The sequence below is a fragment of the Camelus ferus genome, chromosome 15 (assembly GCF_009834535.1).
Source record: "Camelus ferus isolate YT-003-E chromosome 15, BCGSAC_Cfer_1.0, whole genome shotgun sequence".
In the NCBI taxonomy this organism is placed as follows: domain Eukaryota; kingdom Metazoa; phylum Chordata; class Mammalia; order Artiodactyla; family Camelidae; genus Camelus; species Camelus ferus.
Genome location: NC_045710.1, coordinates 54,949,667 through 54,964,483, shown reverse-complemented (window position 1 = coordinate 54,964,483; position 14,817 = coordinate 54,949,667). Strand labels below are relative to the sequence as shown.

Below are 14,817 nucleotides of genomic sequence, written 5' to 3'. Positions count from 1 at the left end.
AAGTGGGCAAATTGGAACCACTGGTCATCCTAAGTCTTGGACAAACATTAGTTTACAAGCCTTCTGCTTATTATATAGTATAAGCTCTAAGAGGGCAAGGAACATGTCTAATGAATTTCTTTACATTCATGCCTAGTGTTTGGGACATAATAGGCATTCAATCAATTTTTAATAAATAAACAATTTACAAACAAATGCATGAACCAGGATAAAAGTAGAAGATTAAAATAATAATAAAAATCCAAAGCCTGTGCCACATCAGAAGTTACCTGTGTCAACTGAAATGGAGGGAGCTGCAACTTCCTAATACCTCTTCCAGAGGCTTAAAGAGGCCACGTCCTTAGAGCAGGGGCAAATTCTCCCCACGCACACATACCCCAAGACTTCTCTATCATTTATTTCCGGTTTGATGTGTTTGAGAAGCATCAGGTAGCTCTCTCATACGTTTTGGATCTGTTCTTCGGAAATCAGCGAATCTCCAAATATAAGCCACAATGTTAAGAAAGCATGAATTTCTGAAAGTATCTACCCCCTGCCTGGCTTACCAGACCTTCTCAGAGTTCTGTGCAGCCCAGAATGATGACACTGCTCTAATTAAAGTATCCAGACTCTTCCCCACCACCACCACCCCAGCACATGCGCTCTGGGGTATAATTCTGATGCCACAGCAGGTTTTTTCTGCTTCACTGTGTCGCTTTCCACTTGTCTTCCGCAAGACACTGATACTTACTCTATCCCCTGAAGATTTCTTTCTCCTTTTTGCCTTTCCTCCTGTGTTATTTCTTCCAACTTTTCACGTAAGTCAGAGTGGGCAGAGCGAGTGTGCTTTCTTTCACCTTATGTAGCAAAGACGCTGTTACGTACCAGCTGTAACTGATGACCACCTCAAGCAAAAGGTCACAATTTAAAGATCATTGTAACAGTTCTGACCCGATAGCTCCTGGAGTTTTGAGATGTTCCTTGAAAAACTACCACAGAAAATTGCCTCATTCCTATGCCTGGCTTAAAAGAGGTGCAAAGTGTCACCCCTCTGTTCTGCAGCACCCTTCACCCAGAGTCGCTACCCCCCCCCCGAATTCTAACCCCTTTTTTCCTTCATCCTGTGACTGGCTGAGTTGATCTCAAGGGCCCTGTCCGTATCCACCTCCCTGTTGTACCAAAGCTTTCCTCTCCCTTCTGTCTCCTCCTGTCTTCACAGGTGACTTTGACCACCTTCTTCATAAGCCCTCTCTGGGCATTCCAGGGACATTCAGCAGTCAGCCCACTCTAACCCCAGCTGTGCAACACAACCGGCCTTCATCACCAGCAAAATAAGACCTGAATTTTCACAACACTCCACAAAATTCTCTGTTACAAGACTCTGCTTTTAAGAATTACAGTTCTTAAAACTCTGTATTTACCATTGAGTAATGCCTTAGTGCCCTCTGGAGTGAACACCTGCTTCATTTCATCCCTGCATTGTTAACCCTTTTGTGTATATCCCTGGGAGTTAAGAGCTGGACCTCGGGGCACTGATGATTCAGAGACAAAGTCCCCCCCCCAACCCGGGCCAGGGGGAAATGGGCCAGCCCTTCCCACCGCCCCTAGAGGGACTCTGGGAGCCTTGACTGGGGCTGATCTTCACACGTGCCAAAGACCAAAGATGAACCTGAGTTTACGTACGTCTGTTTCAGAAAAGAGAGTGGCTGCTGTTGGCCAAAGGGGAGCCCCCGAGCCGAGGCCACAGCCTGAGGGAGGCCGCCAGCACCTTCTACGTGATCCTGCCGTCCTGCTCTGCCACTCTGCTGGTGAGGGCGGTGGCCACCCGGGAGCTGCTGCTGCCCAGCCCTTTCCCCTTGCTGCCTGAGGACCTGCCCGCTGACAGCCTCAGGACTGTGGAGGCAAGTGGGCCCAGATCTCATGGCTTAGAGGGGGAGAGAAGAGACAGGAGTTTGAGAAACAGATGAGGGAGAGGAGTGAGCCAGTGAGGGAAAGCACAGGGGAGCAGAGAGAAAAGTGGTTCCCCAGGGGAAGAGGGGCAGAGAAGAAAGCAAGGGTAGGAACTGAGGCCAGATGGAGGGAGGCAAGTGTGTTCTCATGGGTCTTTCTCTGCAATACGTGTACACGTGTGTGCGTGCCTTTGTTTGTGTGCATCTATTTCTGTTTTGTAAAGAGGAAAAGGCAGCCAGTGCAGGTGCCAAGAATAGGAAGGGCTTTAAAATGAGACTCCGATGTAAAGGAGGGAACAGCTCTGAAGGCCATTTTCTCCTCCTCCTCTTTCATATTGGATCTGGATTCTGGATTTCCTCTGCCAGACTCCCCAGGCTGAGGATGGGTCGGGGGGTGCTCTGGGCAGGAAGAACTGGAACCAGGTCGTCGCTTCTGGGCTGCTGGCTTACGGGCAGAGAGGACAGAGCCTGGGATTGTGCTGTTGGCTTGGCGGCCGCAGGGATGCAGAGAGAGGTGGGCACGAGTAGCTATGGCTCACTCGGCGTCTCACTTCAGGGCCAGTGGTTCCTGGCACAGGATGTTGTGGCCGGAAAACCTGACGGCTCAGGAATGCTGTGCTCGCGTGTCCTCCAGTTACGCTCACCTCGCAGGCCGAGGACTCCGTGTACTTGCTCTGCAGATGTGAGCACCGGCACACCCTCCCTCACAGCCTTGCACACTGGTCCCTCGTAGGGTCCCGTGACACAGTTCCTGGGGCCAGAGTGTTCAGTGCGCCTAGCCACCTGGAGTTGCTCCTGTTTCTTGTACCCTGCCTGACACTTACCGCACAAGCACTCAGACCTGGGGGCCAGACACCCAGCAGGACACGCATCTATTTTATAACCTTCAGTGAAGCCCTGGGTCATCACACCTCCCCTGGCTTCCCACACTCAGGGGTCTCCGCCGGGCATCTTGTTTTCTGTGACCTCAAGTTCCCCAGTGAGGCTCCTCCTCTCTCTTCCTCAGAGCGTGCTGGACGACCTGGAGCTAGAACCCACCTACAACCCCTTGCAGGTTTGGAGCCACCTCTACCCACACCTGAGCAGCACGTTTGCCAAGCCTCAGGGCCAGCTCCACCCAAGCTGGGAGAGCCGGGGCCTGAGAAAGGTACTTCCCTCTCCCCTCTTTATGCCCAGAATCCCAGAGAGTCCTCCTCCCCTGTCTCCAAACCCTCCCTCCCCATCCCAGGGAGCATCTCCCTGGATCTCCTCCTGCAGAGGGGAGAAGAACGAGGCCTGCAGGGAGGAGGAAAGAGCAGCGCTCTAACCTAGGCAAAGAAATTTACACCCCCACCTGGTAAAGGGGCTTCCTCTTGCTTGGATATTTACATATGGTAATGTTTAGGTGTCTTAATTGCAGTGTTTATGATATCTCATTAGTCATTCAACAGACCATCCATTGTTCCACTAAGCAAACTGGCTGCACTGGAACTAAAACCACAGGTCTCTGCTGAAAGAAGAGTGTAGGGAAGGTGGGGAAAGAAATGCCTGAGGAAAAGGAAATTAGCATTTGCTGAGCCCAGTCATTTGCCAGGTTTTATGGCATGTGCCCTCACATGTATTTTTCTCATTTAATCCTCACAGCATCCCTGCAAGGTAAGTGTTATGATCATTTTATCGATGAGGAAAGAGAAGCTGCCCAAGGTTCGTAGCTTGGAGATAGGGCTCTACTGACAAGGGATGAAGAGAGAGAAATGGAAGGAGGAATTTATTTTCCTGAAATCCGTGTTCTAAAATGTTTGGGCTTCCTTCTGCACCCTTATTAATCTTTTCCTTGTTTCTCAGTAACAGAGCCTATAGAAAAACTCCCGCTTTGTCTTAGCTGAAGTTACAAGAGAAAAATGTCTCCAAACTGCAGTCGATTTAGCAATGGGAACAGAGCTTACCACAAGTTAGCTGGTGGGCAAGCAAAGAGAGGGGGACACTCAGCCCGGAGACAGGCACTGGAGAGGCTGGAGCCCAGGGGACTCCACTGCCCTGGGCCTTTAAGCTGTCACTCTGGGGATGGGACACATGAAGGAATTAGGAAAGGAGGCCCGGCAGGGAGGGGGACGGGAGGTCAGAAACTCTGTCTGGTCCGCAAAGCTCTGCTTGCTTTCTCTGCAGGCTGGGCAGTTGCAGATAAATCGAGTTCGAGCCAGAGTCGCCCCCCTGCCTATGACTCCAGCCCCTGGCAGAGCCCCCAAGATGCCAGCAGCCAGCAAAGCTTCCTCAGGAGTCTTCTTCCCGCCTTCCACGGAGGAGGAGGAGGAAATGGAGGAGGAGGAGTGTCCCTCAGGGCCCTAAGCCACCAGCAATAGAGCCCAGCTGCTCTGCTCAACCATATCCATGCCAAGGCTCACATAATGGCTTTCTGCGGCTTCTTACCCACCTGGGCCTGTGAGCTCCAGGTGACTGGGAAACAGAGCGTTCCTCTCCTCTGTCCTCAGTGCCGCCGCCACCCTGCTCCTCAGACCAGGAAGCTCCCCCCCACCATGAGCTTTTTCTTTCTCCAAGCAAGGATTCATTTTCTTTTGGATCATTTGATACCATTAACAACAAACGAAGATTAAATACCCTGTAAGCCTCCACCATTGTTAGGAGCGTTCCCGGCCCGAATTTCTCCTTGTATTCTGTGTGAGCAGGTGGATAAAATCAGGTCACCTTTAGGAAGCTGGAGCTCAGGAGACAAGGATAACGTTTTCAGAGCTCATGAAAAAGTAAGATTGAAAGCAAAGCTTCATTCCAAAGTCCATGCCCCTCCCAGTATACCCACCACGCTGCAGTTCCCTTCAGCCTCCAAACAAAAGGCGCTAGTCTTCGATCCCTACAGGCCAAGTCTGTGTGTGTGGTCAGGTGCTGAGGGGAGTGGGGGACATCCTATAGCTGAGAACAGGGGAGAGGATGGTGTGAAAAAGACCTCTCCCCTTCCAAGCCCCCTCTGCTCACACCTGCCCAGTAGCGCTTCTCCATCCACAGAATAACTATCACTTATTTATAAAAAGCATACTCTGCACTTCAAATTGCATTAAGTACTCGAGAAATTTAATTCCTCTCATACAAACAACCCTGTGAGGTAAAACCAGTAATTAAATGTTCCCATTTTACAGAGGGGCAGTGGGGGAAACTGAGGGTTACGGATGTTACACCCAGGGTCGCAGAGACAGGGTGGGCCTGACTGGACCACCCACGCTCTGACAGATCACACTGCTTGGCTCCCCTCCCAAGGGGCCCTTTCTTTCTTCAATGGCCCCCAACGCATTCCTGGTTCTCCTCCTGATCCCCTCCACAGCCACTCAGCATATCCTGCCACTCTGTTCCCTCTGTGACTATTCACACACGTAGACCTCTTAAGCCCAAACTGACTTTAATGAGAATAAAACTTTTTAAAAAATATGTATCTGGCAAAGAACAGTGCAGGGGGAAGGATCCAGTCACAGCCCAGTGTCTCCCTATAGCCTCTATTCAGGCCCTTTAAACTGCACCTTTTCTGACCAAACACCTCTTTCCACTAGGCTGGTCCAGCAGCTATCCCTTCCTTCGGCGGGGATGACTTAGGGGTGCTGGCCTCCCCCAGATCTCATCACTGAGCCTCTGCCAACTGTGCCCCTTCCGTAACTTCTTGGACAGATCACCCTTCCCTTGACTCCCCTTGTTTCCTGGTCTCACGCGGGCCCTTCCGGTTACTGCTGGTTCTAATAGGTTTCTTTGTCCCCCAGTGCCACCTCCCCATGGTCCTCCAGTCAGCAACCCCAGTCTTGCCCCTACGTCTCATGTGGAGCCCTCGGACTTGACCCCAGTCCTGTCAGTCGCTGCTCTAGAGAGCCCAGAGTCTCAGCTCCCTGAGGCCCCACTCTTCTGGACCTGGCTGTACAGGGCAGTGTCTGAGCTATCTTTGCTGCCATTGCCAGCTGCAGCACCAGATTCAGAGAAGGCCGGGCCCTGGGGCTTGGGGGCTGGGAAGGGCTTTGTGCTCCGAGGGGGTGGCACAGCATAGTCATCAGTGGCAGGGTTGTAGGGGAGCTCGTAGCCTTCCTCCTTCACCCGAGCCTGGCGCCACCATGCATCCTTGGGCTCCTGAGGCAGATCATAAAGTCCCTGAGAGCAGCCGAGGCCAGACCCTCAGGTTCATCATAGATGGGGTCTTCTTTGGGGTCTGTTAGCTTGGCTTTCAGCAACTGCTGCTGCACATGCTCATACAAGTCCCAATAGAGCGGTTTCTTTAACTGTACCCCGTCCTCTGCCTGAGCAGCAGTGCTGTCCAGGGGGTCTGAGTACAGGGAATCCTGGGAAGGGCCCGGAGGAACACGCAGGGAGTCTAAGGGTTCAGCATACAGCACTGGAGGGCTGCCTGGGAGCTCCTGGGGGCCAGGGTGGGAAGCCACCTTCCCCTCTGCCACTTCTTCATGGGAATCAGTTCTGAGAACACCCTGCCCCTGGCCAGCCTTTCCTTGGGCCTTCTGCCGGTGGATAGCAGTCTCAACCGCCTGAAAGATGTCATTTCCCTGTGCTGTCTGGAAGGTGAAGGTTCCAGGGCCGGAGGGGCAGCGGCGGCCAGCCTCAAAAGAGAACATGACCTAAAGAGGGTGTGGAGGGAAACACATTTACCAGGAGCCACCAGAGGTGAGTCACGGGGCCTCAACCAGTTAGGGGGATCTACAAAGACAAGACCACCTGGGGAGGGAGGTTGGGGTCATGGGCTGGCAAGAAAGGGTTATCCAGAGGGCAGATCTTCCTACCTTCCTGTCCTGCCCAACCCATCCCACAGCTGCCCAACCAAGGGAGCCTGCCCTCCCTGACAACACCGCACCTTGTCACGGCCATAGCGTCGCAACAGAGTGTAGGGCCAGGAAAGGAGCGGCTCCAGTATCTGACTCTGGGCCCCCACAGTCAGGAGAGTCAGCCTCTCAGCCTCCACTCTCAGCACAAAGGAGCCATGCAAGCCACAGCGCTCGGCGGCTTCAGTCCTCTGCACGGTCACCCAGAACTGGGATCCTGGAAGGAATACACTATCAGACTGGCACCTAGCCTGGTCTGGGGTGGGGAAAGGGAGCAGGTTGTCCGAGCACACGCTTGAAAGCCAGTGCTCAGGAACTTCCTACTTCCCCTTGTAGCTATCACCGCCTTCCCGAGGACACCGTTCCCTACCCCCCTCCCTGCTGGGGCTTCTCGGGCATCTACCTTCCCACGTGGGGCTATACAGCGAGTTCTCCAGCATCTCCAGGGCGGAAAGATTGGGTGGGTTCTCGGCGGGCGCCAGAGCCCAGCTGCCTTTCTGGTGTAAAGAGAGAGAGTATGGAGGAGACTGTCATTCCCTCAACGCTGTTCCCGGGGTCTGAGCCATCCCAGTTCCTCTGCTGCTGTAACAGCTCCCACCCCACACATCTCCTCTTGGGCCCAGTGCGGCACGCCCCAGCCCCTCGCCAGCAGTCCCGGGCCCCCTCACCGGAAAGGCGTTTCTGCACAGCGTCTGCACCCAGGCGGCGCTGGACGGCGCGTCGGCCGCCAGCAGGTGGGAGCGCTGGGCGGTGTCCAGGCGGAAGGCTGCGGCGCCAGGCTCCGGGGGACTCTCCACCGACACGGGGGCCACGCTCACGCACTCCGCCAGGCGGATCACCTTACAATCCAGGCGGCGCGAGCCCCCTCGACCCCCTCCGGGGCTCGACCCCTTGTGGTCAAAGAACTCCAGCCGCGCGACGCCGTGGGGGCTGGCCGGGTAGAGTACCGCCCAGGTCTTCCTCCACCGCTGAGGAGAGAGAGCGAAGAGACTCGGGAGGGAGCGGGCAACCACCGGCGGTCCCGGGCCCCGACGGGGAAGGAGAGACCGGCGCGGGCCGATTTCAGGTTGAGGCCTCCCAACATTGGGCGAAGTTTCCCAAGGCGGATGCCGCTCAGCTTCCCTGGACCAGAAAGGGAGCACCCGGAGGCCGGCAGACGCTTCTCCGGAGTGTGAGCGAACGAGCTCGGCGGGAACGTCACGGGGCGCTCCAGCCCCGGGCGACGCGCTCCAACCCGCTGCCCGCCCCCTCCCTCCTTCTGGGCTCTACCGCCCACCCGTAGCTCTGATGGGGTTCGGCAACCCCTGCCCAGAGTACCTTGGTACCGAAACGGTGACTCTGTAAGAAGAGCGGCCCTTCCATCACGGCCCCGTCCATGGCCCCCGGCGGTTCCTTCCGCGCTTCCTGGCCCGGCGGGCCCGAGGCGGGGCGGGGCCGGGAGGAGGCGTTCCGGTCCCTCCCCGACCCCCACCCCTCCAACCCCGACCGCGAAAAGAGTGGAAAGAGAGTAGTGAGAAGGAAGAGGGGGGCGGTACCCAGATAAGCTGGGTGGTGCACCACCTTCAGGCCCCCACGCCCAGCCCTGTGGCTCCACCAAGAGAAATCTCGTGGTTTCAGTCAGAGAACTCAGGCTCCCGGGCTTGGGGCTGCGTGCGACATCAGATGCTCAACGTGACTTCAGAGTGAAGGCCGTGACGTCACCTCAAAAATGCTGATGGGCACCCTCGGGCCCCGGAGGGACCACGTGGCCCTCGTGGCCTCAGTTCCCCTGACCAGACCCGCCCCCAGCCGGGCCTGAGTTGGGCTGTTTACGATCCGCGGAGCCGGGGACGAGGGGGAAGGGCTGGGGGCTGGGGACTGGAAGCCTTCCCGGGGCCCAGAGTCTAGCTGCCACACGGGCCTCAGCCCGGTACGGTGTGCGGCCCCGGGGCCTCTTGCGTGCTGGGCTCTTTGGCCGCAGCTGCCCGGCATCCAAGCCGCGGGAAAAGAAAGCTTTATTAAGCAGGCTGGGAGGGGCGGGGAGAGGGGTGGGAGGAAGGTGGAGCGGCGGCCGCGGCCAGCTCCGAGCAGGAGGGGAGGAGAAAAGGAGGGAACTGGCCTGGGAGGGATCGAGGGAGAAGGCGGAATGTGGGAGGGCTCAAAGGGACGTGGGAGGAACGAAAGGAGAGGGGGGAGGGAGGTGGGGGTCCAGTCTCTGTTGGCCGAGCACTTTTTTTGGAAGTCCTAGGACTGATCTCCAGGACCAGAACTCTTCTCCCAGCCCCTAGGGCCCCACTCAGCCAAAGGTAGGGAGGGGGGTGGGGCGGTGGTCACGCTGCCGGGAGCGAGAGGAAGGGGAGTTATGGATGGAGAGGATGGTGGAGGGACCAGGGAAAAGGGATGATGTGGGATAGGGTCAAAGGGAAGCCAACCTACTGAGGGTTTTATTATTGTCAAAGAAGAGTGAGACATGAGAACGGTAGAGAAAGGAAGCAGATATTGGGGGTTGGGGGCTGCAGGGTATTACAAATCGGGCAGCTGAGAAGGCCCTGAGGCTGAGGGCTCCTCTGTGAGGCCGTACCCCTGGGTCCCCAAGCCAAAATGTTCCCAGAACAAAGCTGTTCTGTTGGTTTGTTTGTCTGAGTTGGGGGAAGCATGTTGGGGGTGGGGTAGCTCACTGTAGAGGGGCTGTTCTCCGCCCCAGACAGTGGGAAGGCCTAGGCTGAGGAGCTGATTGGTGCCCTGGCCTCCGGTAGCTCCGTGACAGTGATGGCGGTGTCGGCAGGAGGCTTGTACAGCCCCCCTTCCCCACTTGAAGCCCGGCCCTCCTGGGCCCCTTGACCCTACAGGGCATGTAGGCTGTGCAGCAAGCTCCCCAGTGCATTCCAGTCTCTACCTTCTTTGCCTGGAATCTACCCACAAAGGACTCTTGGCTTAGCTCCCATTAAGAAGAACCAAGATCCGAGGGTCTCCCTAAGTCCCTCCTTGCCTGCTTCTCTCCACAATCAGTAGCTATCTTTCCCCTTACTGGCTGAATGGGGTCATCTGGGTCCCTCCTGCCTCTGCCCCCTGGCTCCTGTCAGCCCCTCTCCTCCTCACCTATTGCCTGCCTGTCTCAGTTGCTCCCCAATTCTGTGTGCAGGCTCTCTCCTGATCCCTTTCTATCCATCTTCAAATTGTCTCTCTCTCCACTGTCTCTGTGTGGTCCCTTTCATTCCCACAGTTTCCCTTCCTCTCACATCCTGTCTGTCTGGGTCTTCCTCTCCTTACCTCTTGCTCAGTCTCTATCTCTTTATCTTAACCATTGTCTGACTCTTGGTCTCTAATCCCTGTCTTTTGATCACTGGGTCTCCTAGACTGGTGAGTAGGGGTTTGGTGGGGATGATGGCAGAACTAGGGGAGGACACTGTGAGGCATAACAGCTAATAATCTGAGTTTTATTCTTGGCAAAAGGGAGGGAGAGCCTCTCTATCTCTGTCTCTGTCTCCTCTTCCCCCCTCCCTAATCTGGGTCTCTCAGGCTGTGCCTCTTTGATTCTGTATTTCTGCTCTTATTTAGTGTGTGTTTCTTTCTCACTGTGTCTCTTAGTCCCTGGATCCCTCTCTTTTTCCTCTGGTCTTAACCACTGTCCTTTTTCCTCTTGTGACCTCTCTCTCTCTCTCTCAGACCTGGGCCTGGCTCGATTTCAGCATCCCTCACATACTCTCTCTCTCTGGGGCACCCAGCCCGTCCCTGCCATGCGGCCTGTCAGTGTCTGGCAGTGGAGCCCGTGGGGGCTGCTGCTCTTCCTGCTGTACAGCTTTTGTGTGGGATCTCCATCCCCATCCACGGCCCCCGAGAAGAAGGACGGGAGCCAGGGGCTGCGGTTCCGGCTGGCCGGCTTCCCCAGGAAGCCCTTCGAGGGCCGCGTGGAGATACAGCGAGCTGGCGAATGGGGCACCATCTGCGATGATGACTTCACGCTACAGGCTGCCCATGTCCTGTGCCGGGAGCTGGGCTTCACCGAGGCCACAGGCTGGACCCACAGCGCCAAATATGGCCCTGGAACAGGTGAGCGATGCTCCAGGCACAGCCTAGGTATTGCCGAATCGTAGCGAGAGGGGACACCAGGATAGCACAGCCACAGGGACACAGAACGCCAAGATCAGCCAGTGTCAAGTACACCCACGGAGGACAAGCCAACCAGCAGTCACTTCTCAGAGCGGTATGAACTGAGGCTGTTCGGTGCCTTCTTCTGGACCTCAGATGCCCCACGTAGAAAATGACTAGATGATCTCTAAGTTCCTTTCTGCTGCAACAGCATGGCTCCATAAAGTCACATGTAAGGACAGCCCTGACCCAGGTGAACCCTGTATGATTAAAGTACAGCTGGTTTCATGGGCAGCTGAAAGGGGGTAAATGATGTCTGGATGTCCCAAAGCCAGAACGGATCACAGACACTGCAACCAACAAAAATCAGATTACAAGCCAGGGCTGCAACCTCAGGCTGGAACTTATGAAAGGCAAGTACAAACTCTAGAACAAATATGAATGTCAGAGAAGGAAAGGTGTAGCTCAGTGGTAGAGTGCATGCCTAGCATGCACAAGGTCCTGGGTTCAGTCCCCAGTACTTCTGTTTAAATAAATAAACCTAATTACCTGCCACCCTCCCCCAAAAAAACAAATATGAATGTCAGTAGCAGGGGCATGGGGCAATTCTAACTGAGATTTCAGGGTGCTTGCACTATATGAGCTCACAGTGGGACTGAAGGACAGAAGCTGGTGCAGTATGCAGATGATCCTCCAAACCCACTGTCTAGGCCACTTCTACAATGAAGTTTAGATGCCAGATTTTAAAAGAGACAGTAGAAAATGGAAAAACACTTTCAGAAGAGAGCTGCCCAGATGTGAAAGGTTGGAAACCAAGTTTCAGGGAGGAATAGCTGGAAAAACCTGGGATATTTGGCATGAAAAGAAAAAGCTCTGGATAACAAGTACATGTTAGTTGTCTTCAAATGTGAGGACAGTCATTCGACTGAGGGATTTTTCTGCATGGCATCAAAAGACTGAATCAGACCTGGTGGGGGAAAGTCATAGAGTCACAAGGACTTTGCAATGGTTCCAGCAGCCTGGTGGGGCAGGAGTAGGTGTCCCAGCAGATGCTGGATAAGTTCTGTCAGGATGTGCATGAAGGGTCCCTGCACGTTGGCTGGGACCAGCATTTGAGGGGCAACGTGGTGGCACAGACAGGGCAGGCACATGGGAGAATGTGAGGCTGAGGTGAAAGGATCTTAGATTTCCAAATCTCACAAATGGCTCAAACCCCTAAGACCCCATGTATTGGCTGTGTGGTCTTAGGCAAGTTACTTAACTTCTCTGAACCCCAATTTCTTTATACAAAATGGTGATAATACCTTCTGACAGTTCTGTTCTAAGGATGATCATGTATGGGTAGACGCTGGCAGAGCACCTAACACACAATAGGTACTCAATTAATTGCAGCTATCATTTAATGGGTATGGACTGATCATAACTTCAGTGTTGACTCTTGGCTTTTTATTCACCCTATCAAATTCTTGAGTATCCCCCAATCACTACCAACCCTCCCTCAATCCTTATGCTCCCTTTCCTATTCCTTTCTAGGGTCCCCTGTCCCTTCTCCACCCATTATCTTACCAGAAAAAAATGGGATCATCATGGCCAGGTGTGAGGCCTCGGTACTCACGGTCACCAACATCCATATGACTTCCCTCATGCTACCTCCCCAAGCCTCTATCCCCTCATCTGCCCCCTCCACAGGCCGCATCTGGCTGGACAACCTGAGCTGCAGTGGGACTGAGCGGAGTGTGACTGAATGTGCCTCCCGGGGCTGGGGGAACAGTGACTGTACCCACGATGAGGACGCCGGGGTCATTTGCAAGGACGAGCGCCTCCCCGGCTTCTCGGATTCCAATGTCATTGAGGTCTGTAACTCACAAACACACACGCCACCCAGGGTGGTGAGACAGAGAGGGCTGTGGGGTGGTTATATGTGGTATGTGGTTAGATGAGATAGTAGAAGGTAGGGGGTCATCACATACGCCCAGTGGGGTCATTTGAGTCGATGGGATGCTTGCAGGGGCAAAATGATGGAGCTCCAAGACACCGTAAAGCTCAGTTCTGTTTCAGCATTAGTGTTCAAGCTGCAAGGCCTGGCATAGGCCTCTGCAACTTCATCTCTGGTCTCCAGGGCATCCTGTGCCCTCCCTCACCTCAGATGTTCCTGCTCTCCTGGAACATCTCCCTTCTTACTTTTCCCCCTGCCTTCAATGCCACTTCCTCTGTGAAGTGCTCCCTCAGGCTCCCAGGCAGAGTTAGATGCTCCTTGCTCAGCTTCTTCAGGACCCTTAGTTATTTCTCAGAGCACAGCATGTCCTTCCACTCTCCTGACTGCAGGAGAGTTCACACACCCACACACCCCAGTCAATACCTCTTAGAGGGCAGGCATGCCTCTCAGCCCCCTCTCAGCCGGGACCGCTGGCTTTACAGCAAGCATACTCAATCAGGGTTCTTTAAGGGTGGCAGGGTATATGAAAGGTGCTACTGGGGATTCCTTCCTTTGCTTGTGGTCCCATCCCCAGGTAGAGCATCACCTGCAAGTGGAGGAGGTGCGACTTCGACCAGCGGTAGGGCGGGGCAGACGGCCCCTGCCCGTGACTGAGGGACTGGTCGAAGTCAGGCTTCCAGACGGCTGGTCGCAAGTGTGTGACAAAGGCTGGAGTGCCCACAACAGCCACGTGGTCTGCGGGATGCTGGGCTTCCCTAACGAAAAGAGAGTCAACGTGGCCTTCTACAGGTGAAGGACACGGGCGCTGAGTGGAGCGGACTGGGGTTGAAGGGTGCTTATTAAGGAATGGGGTTGAGAGACCTCCGAGAGGATTTGGGGCACTGGGAGAACCCGGGGCTGTGGAATAGTGGGAAGATACGGAGGCCTCTGCGAAACTGGAAAGTTGAGAAACCTTGTAGGACCATGAAGAGGTCCCCGAGGCAGGTCTAACACGGGACCAGTAAAGCTCTTGTGGCCGGAGCCAGGGCGGGGCGAGCGGCGGCTGGTGGCGCGCCAGTGTCCTAGACGCCAACGATCGGCAGGCGGCGTCTCGGGCGAGCGCGGGTCCTTGCCAGGCCACGCCCGGCCTCTCCAGGCCCCGCCCAGCCCCGCCAGGCCGCGCCCGGTAGCTGGCCGGCTGGAGATTGAGGTTGAGGTTGCGGCCCCGGCGCAGCCCGGGAGCCTGTGGGTTGGAGTTGGGGGAGGTCCGGGCGCGGCTGGGCTCCGGGAGTCCGACAGTGACAGGCTGGGGGCGCACGCGGGGCGGCGTGTCCCCGCCGGAGCGCCAAACCCTGAAGGCCGGAGGGCGCCGGGAGAGGCCGCGCCCCGCCTTGGGTTCAGGCCGCCCAGAGGCGCGTGTGTGAGTGCGCGAGCCCTCAGGACTCCTAGGATGCTTCGGCCCAGGCCCTCTCCACCTGCCCTGGAGCCCTGGTGTACGCGCCGGCTTCGGCTTCGGGGGAAGGAATCACACTGCTGAACGGCCCTGTGCTTACAGCGTCTTGCTTCCCTGGAGAATCTAACTTGGTCATTTTGAGAAAATCGGAAATCTCTCTGTAATCTAAACACTTATTTTCTTCAGCTCTTCCTTTAATCAGTTCTGCAGAAAGACCTCTTGACATCTGGGTAGCCTTCCACTGGGCACACTACTTCAGATGCGGTCTGATCAGGACAGGGTACAGCGAAAACACTCATCTTTAATGACAGCATGTCTAGACTTTGCATTGCCTTTCTGTTGAGGCAGCAGCCCACTCATGTTGACCTTGTGACCACTTAAATCCAGGTCTTTCCTCATTCTTGATGCTGATGGAGCAGCCTGTCTGAACCTAAATCTGTTGAGTTTAACCTATTAAATTTGTTTGATATATCATTTAAAAGCCACTAAAACGCCATGATGATCCCATGAGATTATCTTGAATCTTGACCTCGTTTTTACATTTTGTTATCCCTCCCGGCCTCCTCTGTTCAATAGATGTGATAGCTATGCCTTCTGATCCAAAGGACTATTAAAATTTTTGAAATGTTTGGAACCAAAGTCCAACTCTTTCTAAGA

At 55.0% G+C, this 14,817-nt stretch overlaps 3 protein-coding genes across 6 annotated transcripts in view; 2 read left to right on the top strand and 1 right to left on the bottom strand.

Annotated features, from left to right (window-relative positions):
* Positions 1-494: 494 nt before the first annotated feature.
* On the top strand, positions 495-4,969 carry M1AP (meiosis 1 associated protein). The gene is made up of 4 exons (XM_032496914.1): positions 495-599; positions 1,674-1,880; positions 2,935-3,075; positions 4,074-4,969. The coding sequence occupies exons 1-4, from the start codon at positions 495-497 to the stop codon at positions 4,251-4,253; spliced, it is 633 nt and encodes a 210-aa protein (XP_032352805.1). The 3' UTR covers positions 4,254-4,969.
* A 325-nt stretch (positions 4,970-5,294) lies between these two features.
* On the bottom strand, positions 5,295-8,724 carry DOK1 (docking protein 1). The gene is made up of 5 exons (XM_032497923.1): positions 8,042-8,724; positions 7,393-7,692; positions 7,128-7,221; positions 6,757-6,941; positions 5,295-6,523 (listed from the first exon to the last, which is right to left on the bottom strand). Exons 1-5 carry the CDS (start codon positions 8,099-8,101, stop codon positions 5,987-5,989), a joined length of 1,176 nt encoding a protein of 391 aa, XP_032353814.1. The 5' UTR covers positions 8,102-8,724; the 3' UTR covers positions 5,295-5,986.
* LOXL3 (lysyl oxidase like 3) overlaps positions 8,618-14,817 on the top strand; it is an 18,712-nt gene continuing 12,512 nt past the window's right edge. Inside the window, exons 1-5 of one of the 4 annotated variants that reach the window (XM_032497917.1) lie at positions 8,618-8,633; positions 8,946-9,009; positions 10,429-10,753; positions 12,482-12,645; positions 13,303-13,517. In XM_032497917.1, the coding sequence (XP_032353808.1) occupies positions 10,441-10,753; positions 12,482-12,645; positions 13,303-13,517 (692 nt within the window). In that variant the 5' untranslated portion in view covers positions 8,618-8,633; positions 8,946-9,009; positions 10,429-10,440. Of the gene's footprint in view, positions 8,634-8,838; positions 9,010-9,035; positions 10,754-12,481; positions 12,646-13,302; positions 13,518-14,817 lie in introns of those variants that run through there. The other 3 variants (XM_014554362.2, XM_014554317.2, XM_006172485.3) reach the window with 3 other exon arrangements.

Excerpts from the sequence above, each read along its gene's own strand:
- M1AP (XM_032496914.1), top strand. The coding sequence starts at position 495 with ATGTTAAGAAAGCATGAATTTCTGAAAGTATCTACCCCCTGCCTGGCT. Across the intron at positions 1,881-2,934 it reads ACAGCCTCAGGACTGTGGAG|AGCGTGCTGGACGACCTGGA; the intron begins GCAAGTGGGCCC and ends TCTCTTCCTCAG. Across the intron at positions 3,076-4,073 it reads AGAGCCGGGGCCTGAGAAAG|GCTGGGCAGTTGCAGATAAA; the intron begins GTACTTCCCTCT and ends CTTTCTCTGCAG.
- DOK1 (XM_032497923.1), bottom strand. The coding sequence starts at position 8,101 with ATGGACGGGGCCGTGATGGAAGGGCCGCTCTTCTTACAGAGTCACCGT. Across the intron at positions 6,942-7,127 it reads GTATAGCCCCACGTGGGAAG|GATCCCAGTTCTGGGTGACC; the intron begins GTAGATGCCCGA and ends TATTCCTTCCAG. Across the intron at positions 6,524-6,756 it reads GACGCTATGGCCGTGACAAG|GTCATGTTCTCTTTTGAGGC; the intron begins GTGCGGTGTTGT and ends CACCCTCTTTAG.